The sequence below is a fragment of the Octopus sinensis genome, unplaced genomic scaffold (assembly GCF_006345805.1).
Source record: "Octopus sinensis unplaced genomic scaffold, ASM634580v1 Contig15387, whole genome shotgun sequence".
Taxonomy (NCBI): Eukaryota; Metazoa; Mollusca; class Cephalopoda; order Octopoda; family Octopodidae; genus Octopus; species Octopus sinensis.
This window is the reverse complement of record NW_021833701.1, coordinates 27,442-45,000: the sequence shown is the minus strand read 5'-3', so window position 1 is coordinate 45,000 and position 17,559 is coordinate 27,442. Positions and strand designations below refer to the sequence as shown.

Here is a 17,559-nt window from a genome sequence, read left to right as displayed (position 1 = left end):
AAGTACCAGTTACGCACTGGGGTCGATGTAATCGTCTTGATCCCTTTGCCTGTTCTTGTTTGTCCCCTCCATGTTTAGCCACTTGTGGGCAATAAAGAAATATATCTTGGAAGTGACGGCAGTTCTTCGTGTCCGGTGATCATGTAGAAAAGCGGCAAACCTCTAAGTGGCTGTGTAAGCCGATCCCTGAACGACGGGCTCTGGTGCACTTGGGACAAATATGAAGGCTTTGGTCAGATGGAGATCGTGAAGATGACTCTTTACTTCTTTTGACGTCTCTCATCCGCCGCGGTTGCTTTAGCCTTCTCAGCTTCCAGAAAGTTGCTGACAACTTTCTGGAAGCAGTCCCGCACTACATTATCCTCTGTGCTACGAATCCCTCCCACTCTGTAGTGTCCCTCCATGCCTTTGTGAGCTCACGTTCCCGATGGTCTTTGAAACACTTACAGAGAGTTCCTCTGTCACTTTTGCCATGACTGAGTTCTCAGTGGAAAACGGCCTTCGGCGTTCTAGATTTCTGGATTTTTCCATGCATGAAACGTAGTTTACTCGTCTGAACTATCTGAGTAGCAGCATGGTTTTCAATTTTCGGGACGTTGGCCTGTTGGAGGACTTCGTTGTTGGTGATGTATCCCTTCCACGAGATGTCCATGATGGCGATAAGCCATCTCTGGTGGAAGCATTTCAGCAGCTTGACCAGCTTGCTGTACCGCACCAAAGATTCTGATCCATAGATGAGAGTAGTGATGACAAACGCCAAGACAAAGAGCAGGTGTTCCAGTTTTGGTTAGATGTAGTCGCGGTGGTGCCTGGAGATCACCATCTCTATCCGACCAACCAAGGTTATATTTTTTCCCAACACGTTTCTAGGTGACACCGTTATCTTGCCCGTAACTTCGACTCACTTCTTATCAACCTGGTGTCTGATCACTTTAAGTGAGATTAAAATCTAGCGACAAACACATTACTAATTCGTACTTGTAGCTCCAGGAGCCGAGTTTTAATCTCATCACCATGTCCTGATTAATGCGTATTTCTGTTGTCACTTAGTCACCTACTTCAATATCCTAGATGCTCAACAGCTTATCAGTCACGTGATTTGTACATGAAGGTTCATACCGGTGACGACGTTCGTGGTTGAAGATTCAGCTCTCTTGTGTCGCATTTTGAATGTTTAGACCCTCGACATATCTAGCTTCTACAGCTATGTCTCTGGTGTCAAAACTTTTCAGAGGGGATACGTGAGGCGCACTCATGACGATCGAGTGCACGATATAAAACAATTTCGGCAAGTGGTCATTTGGCCTGGCCACCAAACATCTCAGCTATGCACGGAAATGATCCAGCTTTCGACAACAGTACCAAAGCTACTTCCACTTAAAAGAGATGCTAGAACGATTCTATCGAAAACTTTAGAATGATCGGTGCTTACAAACGATCCAGCCTTTAACAACGGTACCAAAATCGTTTCTACTTAGGGCAGTAATGGGGGTTAGGATTAGGGTCGGTCGACTTTGCAGGAAAATTTAGATTGTTCGTTGAATAGAAATGATGTGTTCATTGATAACGGTAACGAAACTGTTTCCACTCAAGACAGTCGCTACGTGGTGATAGCCAACTCTGGTGGGAGACTTGGATTGGTCTAAATTGGTCAGCATCCCAGCAAAGTCGTAATTATTTTTAATCGTCTCTACGCTATATAGCATGTGTAGAAGGTTATTCTGGATGGATTTGATGGAAATCATACAACAATGTTTAACACCAACGTTACCGACAATAGGCGCTTCCTACATTGCAAATACATTGGTAAAAAATCTTTAAGCAGAGTTATGAGCCAATGTTATCGATTACACCAACCTTGATCGCGTGTTTTATTAGCAGCGCTACAACTCCTGGCTTGCACAATTGGTAATAACAGCTGCGATAGATAACTGCCGAAGCCATGACAAACAGGTCTGGCATATAAGCGTAAAACTCGTAGAACAGACCAACCAAATACAGTGACTCCTGTATTTCAGCGGCGGTTATCGGCTTTTCACAAAACTTACCCTGCAGATGCGAAGCTGTTAAAATAGGCATCGAAGTGCACTGTCACTAGTCTACCACTACACCCAATCAGTAGACCAAATTGTCGCTAAAATAATGTACAGGTCTACCTCGATTGGGAAGCATGCGGCCTATCAAACACTGAGCTGTCGGTTTGTTTCCGTCTGTATTATACCGATGCTACTGTAGGCCCTCGAAGATCTTTTCTCCCTTCTCGTCTAAAAGTATTCGCTTTAACGTCTACAACACACAAGTCTCTCTTGACCAGAAATGGCCTGAACTCTTTGCATGAACACCCTCCCTGTACATAACTCCATGTCCCCTTACATGGCCTTGCTTTTGCTTTTTGAGCCAAAAAATTAACTTAACTTATCTTTGTATTTCACGTTATAGAAATCGTCGAACGCTACTTTTCCTGCTAGCTACTTTCATGCGATGTCTTTCTTAAAGGTTTTTTGTACAGCACCTACTAGCTGACCCCACTACATCGTATAATATATTATCTTACTGACTCATCTGTAATCTTTCTCATTGAGAAAACCCACCATTCATTGGTGCCTATTAACTTCGTCATTTATCACCCAACTCGTTAATTCGGTCTCTGTAAGAGAGAAAATGCATTTAGCGTTCAGTATCTGGGCCACTAGCCATGTGTCTCATTTAAATTGACCGTTAGACCCCAGACTTGTGGTCATTGTAAAAAAAAACACACACACAAAAGTTCTCGTTGTAAAGGCAAAAGTAAGCCAAGTTTTCGTTTATGTCATATTACAACTAAATTTTTAAGTCTCATTCGAACTCATATAACATTCTTTGTATTTGTCTGTCTTGTTATGTCCCCATCTATGTAAGATCGCATGATTATAATAAAGATTTTGTTATCATTCAATGAGGCCACATACTCTATACTTACCCAATAGCCTAACAAAATTTTAAAGACTAACAAAATGACCTGGTGAGGTTTGTTCCAAATCCACATCAGTGCATTCGGAAAATCCAGACGATATCACCCAGACACTTAGAATTGATTGCCAATAACAATTACGTTGTCAGATATCAGACAGAAAAATAACCTCAAATTTGTAATTAAAAATTGCTTCAAATATCAAACAAATAATGTAATCTTACCAGCCTCATTTGATTGCGTGTAATCAAACAGCAATAATTGACAATTATCAGGTTACATCAAATCGTTATGCCAACTAAAATAACTTCTTTAATTAGTCTAATAGTATCAATTAAGTTTATCTGTTTTAACCACTTCCATCTGATTATAGTTTTACTTCAGTTTTTCTTTCTATCTCAATCCTTCTGGGTGAGTATCCACTGTGCGATACACCCCGTTATGGTCAGCTCATCTAAATTATTCCTAACATTTTGAACATGATGAACCATGCTTTTGATTCGAGAAGCGCGAGGTCGTCGAGTTCAAAGACCTTTCTTTGCATATTGGGTATTCTTTTATTTGTTTCAGTCATGTGATCGTGACCATGCTGGAGCACCGCCTTTAGTCGAGAAAATCGAACCCAGGACTTATTCTTTATAAGCCTAGTACTTATTCTATCGGTCTCTCTTGTCGAACTACTAAGTGACGGGGACGTAAACACACCAGCATCGGTTGTCAAGCGATGCTGGGGGGGACAAACACAGACACACAAACATATACATACACACATATATATATACATATATACGACGGGCTTCTTTCAGTTTCCGTCTACCAAATCCACTCACAAGGATTTGGTCGGCCCGAGGCTATAGTGGAAGACACTTGCCCAAGATTCTACGCAGTGGGACTGAATCCAGGACCATGTGGTTCGTAAGCAAACTACTTACCACACAGCCACTCCTGCGCCTAGGTGAATTAATGCTACACTTCACCAAATTAAGAGTAATAATACAGCTTATTGGTACCTTCCTGTTCTAGAAACGGTTGTGTCATCATCATCATCATCATCATCATCATTCAGTAGCCTCATTTTCATCCCGTGCTTTCACTGCACTACCAAGTGCAGCTCTATGTGCTCTGAGTATGTGTTGTGGCTTGTTGTAGTGTTCTCATTTTCACTGTATTGAAAGTGCTTTACGTAGGATGTACGCGGTGCCAGTAGTGCTATTTTCTGTATGTTATATACATTCATAAGTTCTGGTGTTTTTGCTATGTATTTGTCCGAATGTTTTTTTAATCCTACCAAATGCACCTATTATTATAGGGATTGCTTCCATTTTTAGGTTCCACATTCGGGTTATCTCTATTTCCAGATCTTTGTATTTTGAGAGTTTCTCCGTTTCTTTTAGAGAAACATTGTCATCTGTTGGGATTGAGAGATCGATTAAGAAGGCATTTTTCTCGGTAATCTTTGACAACTATATCCGGTCCATTAGCCTTGATATCTCTATCTGTATGCATTTGCATACCCCAGATATGATTGCTTTCCCATTTTCTGAGATATTTTCTGGGGTGTCCCTATACCCTCCTTTTTCTTTTGTGATTCCATAATATTGGCATAGCTTCCAGTGTATTTAGGTCCCAACTCTATCATATCTTAGCAAGGACTGGATAGCCGGAGACAATATGATTTATTGTTTTATTATTATCATCAACATCATCATCATCATTATTATTATTATTATTATTATTATTATTATTATTATTATTATTATTATTATTATTTTATCATCGTCATTATTATTATTATCATCATCATCATTACTATTATCATCGTCATTATTATTATTTTCCGCCGAGATTGACTTCGTCTTTGATCCTTTCGGGGTCGATAAATTAAGTTGAGTACTAGGATCGATGTAACCGACTAGTTCCCTCCACCGAAATTTCAGGTTTTGTGCCTATAGTAGAAAGGATCATTATTATTATTATTATTATTATTATTATTATTATTATTATTATTATTATTATCATTATCATTATCATTATTATTATTATTATTATTATTATTATTATTATTATTATTATTATTCAGTAGTTTTATTTTTATAGCGCAGCTCTGTGTGCCTTGGGTATGTGCTGTGATTTGTTATTATTATTATTATTATTATTATTATTATTATTATTGTTATAATTATTATTATTGTTATTATTATTATTATTGTTATTATTATCATCACCATCATCATCATCATCATCATCATCATTATCATTATTATTATTATTATTATTATTATTGCATTTCGACTTTTCTGATGACAGGTAGATTTTTTTCTTTTAGATTCATTTAGGCACCGTTTCTGGCAATAAAACCAGGTAATCATCTCCATTTATCTGTAGTGAGGGATGTATTTCTTTTTTTGTTTACATGCCAGTGAATACATCTAATCAGATATGGAAAAAGAGAAAAAATTTACGTGTATGTGTGAATCTGCGCTTGTGAGTATGCGTGTATGTGCCTGCGTATGTGTGTGTGCGTGTGTACATGTTGTGCATTAGAGTGTTCCGTGTGTGCCTATGCTTGAGTGCCTCTATGTATGTATATTATATTACATTACCAGTTAATTTGTTATCCATACCGCCAAAAGTTTGCCTAAAGAAACGCTGTTTATGTATGTATATATGTACATAGGTATGTGTGTGAACATATTAAAATGAATTATTTTAGTACATAAATAAGTATATACATATACATACACACACACATATATATATGCATATAAATACACATATATATACATATAAATATATCTATGTCTATATATATATATACATACATATATATACACACATATATATATATACACGTATATGCATACATACATACATATATAAATATATATATATATATACATATATATATACATGCATGCATATATATATATATACATATATACATATAAATACATATATATATATATACACATATATATATATGTATAAATATATACATACATTCATACATATACGTACATAATATACATATATGTATATATATATATATATATATATATATATTAACTTTTCAAGAAACTGCTTTTTAAAAGTAAAATATTACTTTAAATTAGCTGCTTAATATATGAGTCTTGATGTCTGCATATGTGTATGTATATATATATATGTGTATATATATATATATATATAATATATATTATAATATATATATATATATATATATATATACATGTATGTATGTATATATATATAAATATATATATATATATATATACATACATATATATATATATATATTATATATATATATATATATATATATAATATATATATATATATATACAGTATGTATTGTACATATTATACTCACTACAGACCCTGCTCAAACACTTATACACAATCTCACACAGGCATGACATGCAGGGAAAAATAGCTTTGTTTTTGTGGTTGTTTTTGGCTGTTGTCATTGCTTTGTTTTTGGCGTCTTTTTTTCAACCTTTAAACAAAGCAGTAATCAGAAATCCAGAAGCAAGGACTCTTAAGCGACGAAGTATATCTCAAGTAATGCTGCAGTGTAGCGCGCTCTGTGGTTGTGGTGGCGGTAACGGATGGATAGGTGAAATTGTAGAATCTATTTTGAGTGGCTTTAAGTGGTATTGTCAATTTATTTTCTTCATCATACACACTCACATATACATATGTATATATATATGCAAATTTATGTTATTTTCAATCTTTTATTTGTTTTCATTTATTTCTCTTAATTATATGCATTTATTTATTCATTTTGTTTTTGGGACAAAAATAAGCTTCCAAATATTGATAGAAAGTAGGAAAGCAAAATACAAAGAGGAAAAGAGAATTAGTGACATGGAAAAAACATTACGAAAAAGATTTAAGAAAGACTATAACTTGTATTTGGATTATATTTTTCCTGCAGAAATATAAAAATTTGAAACAAGATTTTGTAATATATTTAAATTGATAGTATTTGGTGGGAAAAAATATTCAATTACCTTTTTTTAAAAAAAAAAAAGTCATTTCAATATTAAATAAACAATTGATTTTTATAAGACCCTCCCCGCCGCACTTTTATATTTTAAAAACTATGTTTATGTAATAACTGACTTTGTATTACATCTGTTTTGTATAACATTTATTTTGCGTGCATACAAATGTTACGCAATATGTGTAATGTATTATGTAACAAATCACATTTACAAAATTGTCTGTTATGTAATAGAGTAATAGTTACAAACTGCAGCAGGCTGGATGAATAACTGAGCTGGAAGGATTGGAGAGAGTGGTCCTGTCAGAAGGTTATCGAAATCGCTACAATTTCCAGTTGACAGTTGATGAAGGACATATCCTTTTAGTGCATGCTATATATAAAATACCAAAATATTATTGTTGTATTTAGGAATGGTCATTTTGCCAGTTTAGCCAATAAAAACACACGCACTATATATTTGGTGTTACTTTGCTTCAGCTTTATTTATTTTTTCCATTAATCTTAATCTTATTTCGGCCAGAGTTCTTTAGTCACACTCCTGTGAACGCATCAGTGGTCCTTTGCTTTCTTCTTTCTTATTTATTAGCTAAACTGGCAAAATGACCATTCCTAAATACAACAATATCTCTTTCAACACACGATTTCACATCAAAAATCTTGCAAAATATTCAATGTGTCATATTTGCAAAGCGACAATTTGATTGAGTCGTTAGATAGTCAGACAGAATATTTTGGTAATATTCGTTCTGGATCTCTGCGCAAAGATTTCAAGTCGCACCGAAATCAACTTTGCCTTTCATTCTTTCGGATTAAGTAAATTACTAGGCCAGTAATTGAGTCGATTCTTCTTTTTCGCTCTTGCCTTTTTCATTTCTTTCTAGAAAATCAGTTTTGGTAACACATAGAGAGAGATGGTCTCCGTTGGGTTTAAATACCTAAGATATGCTCTATGTCTCGATGGCATCCCATCGATTTCATCGGAAGTAAAAGACTTAAGGAACAAAGTTTGTACTGCGTTCAAGAAATCAACCAAAGACACTGGCAGGTGCTCCAGCATGGCTGCAGTCACACAACTAAAACCAATAAAGAGATCTTGAAATATATAATAGATAATATATTTGTTGTGAATTATATCCATATAGGTTATTTTGATGGTGTTGTGGTTGATAGTTACATTCCAGCCTGGCTTTTCCTATATCTTAGTTAGTTAGTTAATTTGGCTCAAAAGCAAATAGCAAGGCCATGTAGGGGGACATGGAGTTAAGTACAGGGTGGTGTTCATGTAAAGAGTTCAGGCCACTTGAGGTCAAGGGAGGCTTTGAACAAAGCGGTCGTCGGCATCTTCACCATCTCGTCTGGCAGCTTGTTCCACGGATCCGCAACCCGGACGGAGAAAGCTCCTCTCCTTCGCAGGTAGAGCTTTCCGGAATGACCCCGCAGCCGACGCTCTGGAGCAGGAGTGAAGAACAGCTCTTTCGAGAGGTTACACTTTCCGCTTATGATGTTGTGGGCGAGAATAAGATCACCACGGCGGCGGCGTTTTTCTAATGAAAACATTGCCCAATGTAGTCAGCTATTTAAGGGATTCGTGCTCTGCTGGCTAACATAATTATCGGTTGTATGCTCTCTATTTCGTTAGTTGGTGTTGTTAATGGTGGAAGATAGATAGCCACGGTAATTTATCATTTAATCAATCTGTCCCTTTAGTGGCATATAGATCTAATTAAATGTTCGTCATTCTGTTTGTACGCCTGTTTGTCTGTTTGACTGTCTACCTATCAGTCTATTAATCAAACTCTCTAATAGACTAAATATATAATAGAATTGGAAGAAAATTCCTTTGGGACACATTCTGCATGAACAATTAACAGTAAAGCAGGGACTAGCATACTTGATATAGTAAACCAAGAAATTTACTTTGTTGAACTTACATCCTTGTACTAAGGATGTGAATAATAATTTCTAAATAATTAATGATGATAATAATAATAATTTCTAATTTTGGCACAAGGCCAGCAATCTTTAAGGGAGAGTGAGTTGATTACATTAAACTCAGAACTTGACTCACACTTTATTTTATCTTCACGAAAAGATGAATGGCAAAGTCGACTTAGTGGAATTAGATCTCAGACTGTAAAGGGCTGGGAAAAGGCAGCTAAGTATGATGTGTTTGTTTGTTTGTTCCTTCTCGAGCCATACCTAGCTCATAAGGGCCGGTTTCCCGGTTTCCTTGGCATTTAGGTTCCCCACCTAGACGGGACGCCGGTCCGTCGCAGGTGTGCTGCTAGATGCAGGAGGAAAGAGTGAAAGAAAGTTGTGGCGAAAGAGTCATTACCTTCTGCCAGAGCCGCGTGGAACTTAAATTTTTCGCTTATAAACACACACATCGCCCGGTCTGAGATTCGAACCCGCGTTCCCTCGACCGCGAGTCCGCTGCTATAACCACTAGGCTATGTACCTCCACAAGTATGATGTGCGCCGCACTAACGATTCTACCTGTTTACCACCCAAAAATAATAATAAATGAATAAATTATAATTATCTAAATGACTTTTTCTGATCAAACTCAGCAAAAGAAGGCAACCTAGGCTCGTATTTGCTTCTATATTTTTATAGTCGTCTGAAGATCTACGGTAATAGTTAAAATATACTTCCTTGGGGAGGTCTAATAACTCTGAAACACAGTAGTATTAACGTTCAGACTCGCTGCTCATCAATTCACCATACATGATTATTTTTAACTAATTCAATATTTTGTGGTTGTCTCCATGTCTCGTATAATTTGTTCAGAGTTAAAAATTTATAAAAGGATCATTTTTATCACTAAGAATATAATTTTAATTATCTTAAGAAATTGCTTTGCAACATTAAGTATGTTAATCAGAGATTCCGACTAACGCTGATTACGAGAAGATCTGTCAGTTTTTTGTTCTCTCTGTCACTACGAAGGTCTAATTTGCAGCGAAATTAAACCCTTGACAACGGTTGACGCAAATATGCGATCACACTTTTGCTTGCCTACCCGCGGTTAGCGTAAATATACGATGTAGAGCTGCCCTACATCTATCACGGACTTTTTAGCGGTTGACGTATGTTTACGTTCGCTATCGTGTACTTTATCTCTCGAGGTGCGCGCGCTCGCCGTCCCGTGCATTATCTTAGCTATTTTGAGCTGGCAGAAATGTTAGCACGCTGGGCGAAGTGCCTAGCGGTATTTCGTCCGCCGCTGCGTTCTGAGTTCAAATTCCACCGAGGTCGACTTTGCCTTTCATCCTTTCGGGGTCGATAAATTAAGTACCAGTTACACACTGGGGTCGATGTAATCGACTTAATCCGTTTGTCTGTCTTTGTTTGTCCCCTCTGTGTTTAGCCCCTTGTGGGTAATAAATAAATAGGTTACGTTCAAGTCATGAGACTAGCAGTAGACCAATGACATGCGGATACTTTACATGCACAATACCGTTTTTTTTTTAGTTGTACCATAATCAAGCTATTTTTTTAACTTGAGCAGAATAACTCGTGCATATCATATGATAAATAGCTTCACGTAGTTCGTTTTCATAAACCGGGAGACGTAAATGTACGACGCTAAGTTATTGTAACGGTGAACGTAAATAGATGCGAGCTCGTTGGCACTTGTGTGTTTGTGTGGCCTCATTAGATAAAAAAAACCGGAGCAATGTCTCACAAGCTTCGGGTAATACTGGCGTCAAGGGGTTAAGTCGGTGAGCCAGGAGAATCATGAGCACGCTGGATAATAGCTCTTAGCAGCATCGCTTTCGGCTTTACGTTCTGAGTTCAAATTCTCTGAAGTCCACTTTGCCTCACATCCTTTCGGGGTCAATGTAATTAACTCGCCCCCTCCTTATAAGTTTCAGGCCTTGTAACTATAGTAGAAAGGATTATCTGTCAAATTGTCAATTACTCTCTATCTAACATTTTTAAACACCACTCTCTTCATTTGCTACGTTGATGTCCGTAAATATGTGACATGTTTCAACTTGGCGCAATCCATCAACCTTCAAGCAAGAGGGCTACAGCTACAAATGATGATGGTGGGAAGGACGATAATAATGAGCATAACTGATTGTAACACAGGCCCCGGCATACCATTAATTACAGCATCTTGCGGTAAACTTTTCTCGATCCGGTATTTTTACTACCATCAGCATGATCAAGAGGCAGGCTAGAGAAGGCTTTACTGATGAGGTGAACACTGTACCCACTCTTATAACAGACGAAAATCTGTATGATAGTGCCATACAACTGCTGGCGGTTCAATGCAAACCTCTAGCGATATTACAACATTATATTCAATGTTTCATGCAAACTTCACGCGGTAATCTCGAAAATGGACGTCAATCTGTGTGACTTCATGATTTGTGACGTCATGATGTGTGACGTCATGATGTGTGACGTCATGGTGTGTGACGTCATGATGTGTGACGTTAATCTGTGTGACGTCATGATTTTATAGAGGAATTCAGTCGTTGAATGTCTCTAAACTTCTGTCAATCGATAACTTCTGTTCTATTACCTTCACTGTGGCCCTCCATTATTTCCCCTTTCAATTTCACTCCTTCCTTCACTCTCTCTCCTTCCCTCTCTCTTTCTCTGTCTTTCTTTCTCACTCGCTCTTTTCTTGCTCAATTTTCTCTCTCTCTTTCTATCTCCCACTCTCCCTCTCTTTCTCTCTCTCTTTCTCTTCCTCGCTCTTTTCTTGCTAACTCTCCCTCTCTTTTCTTGCTCAATTTTCTCTCTCTCTCTCTCTCTCTCTTCCTCGTTTTTTCTCTCTCTCTCTCTCTTACCCGGTCTCCTGGCATTCTTTTTGCTACAATTACTGAAGACACTTATGGTTGAGCACTCTCTTCTTGCTTCCGGCAGGGCTTTCGTTCTGAAGAGTAAATCAACATCAGGAGAAATAACAGTTAGACATGACTACTAAGGAAGACTGTTTACTTATATAAGATTGTATACATACAAACTCTCATACAAGCAACATGGACCCAAAAACCCCTTAAGAAAATGCAAATTGCAATATTTTCACCAATTCCAATGTCATGGTTAGCGAAACGCGAAACCGGTGGACTATCACAATATTCTATGCTTTAAAATAAATTAAAAATAAATAAATTTTGTGCAATTTCCTCCTTTTATTATATATTTTTTCACTGCCACTCACCACGCGGGGGAAAACTACTCAACGAAATACTTTCTTACTATGTATATATATATTATATATATATATATATATATATATATATATTGAGAGAGAGAGAGGAGAAAGAGAGAGAGACAGACAGACATGCAAACAGAGACTGAGAGAGAGATAAAACTTACTTGGAAGAGGATGCGTGGTGTTCAATCATATAATAATATAAATAATAATAATAATATATATATATATATATATATATATATATTATTTATATTACATATACGTATATATACATATATTGTATACATATTACATATACGTATGCATATATGCATATATATATATATTATATATATATATATATATATATATATATATAATATATATATATATACATATATATATATATATATATATATATATATATATATATATATATATATATATATGCATATATGCATACGTATATGTACACACATCTATACGTATATATATATAAGCATATGTGGGCACGGGACGTCATGAAATGTGTACAACAAAAAATACGGAGCACGAGTACATGGAACGCTAACTATTCTTTCGAACAACGAAAGACACAAATGGAAAACAAAACAAACAGCACAAGGAACGACCCTTCATCAGTTGTTGACTGTTTTTCTAGTCTCGTATTTCGAGCATTTAACAATATACGCTTTTGATGAAACAGTTGCTCCCTTCAAGGCTAATTAAATAAAATTTGGGATTTTGCGGAGGGTCAAAATAGGTAACACAAACCTCAACCGTGAACGATAAAATAACATAGCAGTTCGCCAAAGGATATCGATAAAAGCACTTAGTGTTTCGCCATCGTGATCGATAAAATAACTTAGCGGATCGCCAAAGGAGATCGATAAAATAACTTAGCGGTTCGCCAATCCTGATCGATAAAATAAACTAGCGGTTCGCCATACGGGATCGATAAAATAACTTAGCTTTTAGGCAAAGGAGATCGATATAATAAGCCAGCAGTTCACCATACGTGATCGATAAAATAAGTTAGCGGTTCGCCAACGGGATCGATAAAATGACAGCGTTTCGGCAAAGGATATCGATAAAATAACTTAGTGGTTTGCCAATCGAGATCGATAAAATAGCTTAGCGGATCGCCAATGGAGACCGATAAGATAACTTATAAGATCGTTAATTTAAATAAGATCGTTAATTTAAATGGCCAGCATGGGAATAAAAACCTTCAAAGGTAATAATTATTATTAAAATTATAATTTAGGGTATCTAAGAGATACCACCACGCTGGAAATAGCAGCCAATACTTGACTCTAAAACAACATTAAATGTTCATACAGCACCTGGAGAGAAGACAAATGAACAAAATAAACTGGCAAATAATTGTCTTCTCTCCTGGTACTGTATGAAGATTTGATGTTGCTTTATAGTCAAGTTTTGGCTGCTGTTTCCAGCGTGGTGGTATATCTTAGATACCCTAAATTATAATCATATATATATATATATATACTCTTTACTCTTTTACTCTTTTACTTGTTTCAGTCATTTGACTGCGGCCATGCTGGAGCACCACCTTAAGACCCGGGACTTATTCTTTGTAAGCCCAGTACTTATTCTATCGGTCTGTTTTGCCGAACCGCTAAGTGACGGGGACGTAAACACACCAGCATCGGCTGTCAAGCAATGCTAGGGGGACAAACACAGACACGCAAACACACACACACACATACATATATATATATATATATATATATACATATATACGACAGGCTTCTTTCAGTTTCCGTCTACCAAATCCACTCACAAGGCATTGGTCGGCCCGGGGCTATAGCAGAAGACACATGCCCAAGATGCCACGCAGTGGGACTGAACCCAGAACCATGTGGTTGGTTAGCAAGCTACTTACCACACAGCCACTCCTATATATATATATAACGTTTTATATTTTGTAATGTCATGTATGTACTGTCATTAAAATGGCAATATTTTGCTAATGTACACGAAGCGAAATACATTAAATAACGAAGAGAGAACAGAGAAAAGAAAACCACTTCCAAATTAATATATAATGCAAAATTTAATAGATTTCATGTGTTTTATACAATTTTTCATCGTTTTGTGTTTTGCCTATTTTAAATTTGTTTAAAATCTATAAATATAATGGAACTGTAACAATGAAGGTTTTTTTTTTAAAAAAAGGTTTTTAACGTGAGGCAATTTTGCTATCCAGACAATTTCGTAAATGCTCAACCAGCAGAAAACAGCAGCCACAGTTATCCTGAATAACACCCTTTCACAATCATTATAGGGAACAATGAAGATCGATACACATGTCCATTTATGCAGACTAGATTTTGTATATAAACTAACAGCTAAACCCGGTTTCACACGGTCGGTTTGGTTGATGTAGCTGTAAAACCTGCTCTGAGTAAGCATTCGAATTGTTCGGGCAGGCTTACGTTAAAAAGTAATTTTAGAATGACTTTTTTCCGTCAAAATGCTAAAAATAACTGACCAGTAAAACAAAAAGAACCAAGATTCAACCAAATCAAAAAATAAACCCAAATACTAAGCGAACAAAGATGACCCATACCACTTCCATTGCGTGCACACACGCACACACACAAACACACACACACACACACACACAAACACACACACATACATTCACATACCCTCTTTTACATACACACACATATATTCACACAGAGTTGAAACGCTGTTTGATTTATTTTTTCAGCGTACAATTTTCATCATCCCACTACCAAGTATGACATCACCCCTTCCTTCCTTATTCATCTATCACCCTTTCCTTTCTCATTCATAAACACAAGAGTATAATTATAGTAGATTATCTCGGTAACCAGGGGAGCTATGAAAAATATGACATCACCCCTTCCTTCCTTATTCATGTATCACCCTTTCCTTTCTCATTCGTAAACACAAGAGTATTGTTATAGTAGATTATCTCGGTAACCATGGGGAAATGAAAGAATACAAAGCCCAGCTTCACAGCATCACCACCGGATCATTCTACACATCTGTGTAATTTTTCGCGCATTTCCACCCAGCCGTTTGACCGTGGATCCCAAAACAAGAAAGAATCACCCATGTCAAATTTATATGTATAGATTATGTGTGGATGTGGGGGGGGGGATAGTTATATGTATACATATGAAATTACACACACCCACACACATAATTTTCTGGGCAAAAAGCAATCAGCCAACAATGCCGAAATAATCGACAACATGCTTAGAGTACCCCTAAAAGATGGAAGTAAATATGAGCTTAAAGGATCCTTGATAAATAGTCACCTTCATAAATTCCCTGAAAACCTTGTTGACACAAGTCACAAGCAGGGAGGGCGTTTCCATCTGGAATTAAAATCTATAAAACAAAAGTATGAAGACAAATGGGACTTGCATATGATGGCAAACTATTGTTGGAACTTGGGTCGAGATCTTCCTGAGATCCAGCCCTTCAAATGCAAATTCTTAGAAAATTAGGCATAAACAATGATGTAATTTGTCAGAAATTTTAAGATTTCTACTGGTTTTTCAATAGAAGTTTAAGAAAGCACTCTGGTTTTGAAGGAAAAGCAACATTTTCTATGTATGTTCGTATAGTATGGCCTGGTTCCTCATACGCTGTTTTATTGAAAAATAAACAAAATTGAATTCTATGGATCCAGTATCTTAAAATCTTAATGCTATGGTAATAAATGGATGTCATTTTCGGATTCTGAACAACTAGTTTAGATGCAAATTTTTTAACAGAGAAAAACTTTTAGGAGTACTCTAAGCATGTTGTTGATTATTTCGGGATTGTTGGTTGATAGCTTTTAGCCCAGAAAATTATGTTTGTGGGTGTGTGTAATTTCATATATATATATATATAAGTATATGAAAGAATGGAGTTGAACGACTAGTTAACAAATATCCTTTATTCTCGACATATGTTTCGAAGGCTGCATATTCCTAATTCCGAAGGAATAAGGAGTACATTATGCAGATTTCTCATCAGGAAAATCAAGGAACTTATGTCGACATCAAAATGCACAAAAAACTTTTAGCTGACCGCTCTCAAGGAGCCCATGGCGATAATGAGTGTCTCTATATAATGAGTGACGTCTGAGTGGCTGAATGTAGAAGAATCTAGAAGTTTCTAAAGGTTCAAGAGTTCAAACGAAGTAGGAGGAGGGAGGCATAAGAATAGTAAGGTGAGAGAGAGAAGGTCAAAAGAATGGTGGGTTTAAATGATTTCTTTTGTGAATGAGTGCCTGTGTGTGTGACTGTCTTAATGTGTGTATGTGTGTGTCTGAATGCGTGATTGTGTTTGTTGATGGGTAGATGTCAGAAAACTGACAGCTGTGAGGTGAAAGATCTGTGTCTGTGTGTTCGATTATGTTTACTGTATAGAAAGGAAAGTAGATAGCGAAAGGGAGAAAGAATCGGGCGAGGTGAGAGGCAACGCAAGAATGGATAGTAGTAATTGGGAATATAAGAAAATCTTTTTGACTATTGGGGTGAAATATAGGAAAAAAATTTTGGGGGAAATCGGGTGGTTATCTATATTAGTCACTATTTATATGAGTGAAAGGTGTGTCTTTTCCAGTGTAAACACCTGTAGGATCTTTCGACGATTGTGTTTATTAAAGAACCTTTGGCGAACAAAATATGAAAAAGTTCGGAATTACAGATGCCACAAAATTTTCTGCCTTTATCAAACGGGAAGGACACCGACAAAATGAACCATTCGAGCTTGAACGTAGTGTTATTGTTCTTCAGACGCCAGACTAATTTGCTTAGCCCCGTGCTGTGTTGCTTTCTCTTATCTCTGAAAGTGGAATAATGGTTGGAGATCCTTTGGCTAATTTAGAAGAGGTTGCGCCAATATAGAAGCAGACATCGGTTCCAGAAGAGATTTTGCATTGGTAAGTGGTGTTTCTAATTTTGGAATTTCTTATATTCCCAATTACTACTATCCATTCTTGCGTTGCCTCTCACCTCGCCCGATTCTTTCTCCCTTTCGCTATCTACTTTCCTTTCTATACAGTAAACATAATCGAACACACATACACAGATCTTTCACCTCACAGCTGTCAGTTTTCTGACATCTACCCATCCACAAACACAATCACGCATTCAGACACACACATACACACATTAAGACAGTCACACACACAGGCACTCATTCACAAAAGAAATCATTTAAACCCACCATTCTTTTGACCTGCACTCTCTCACCTTACTATTCTTATGCCTCCTTCCTCCTACTTCGTTTGAACTCTTGAACCTTTAGAAACTTCTAGATTCTTCTACATTCAGCCACTCTGACGTCACTCATTATATAGAGACACTCATTATCGCCATGGGCTCCTTGAGAGCGGTCAGCTAAACGTTTTTGGTGCATTTTGATGTCGACATAAGTTCC

General features: G+C 36.6%; 1 protein-coding gene across 1 annotated transcript in view; it reads right to left on the bottom strand.

The window, feature by feature from the left end:
• Positions 1-17,559, bottom strand: part of LOC115230341 (BTB/POZ domain-containing protein 16-like) — a gene marked incomplete at both ends in the record, with an annotated part of 56,235 nt that overhangs the window by 13,879 nt on the left and 24,797 nt on the right. The window contains one exon of the mRNA XM_029800542.1: positions 11,771-11,856. Coding sequence (XP_029656402.1) covers positions 11,771-11,856 — 86 coding nt within the window. The remainder of the gene's footprint in view (positions 1-11,770; positions 11,857-17,559) is intronic.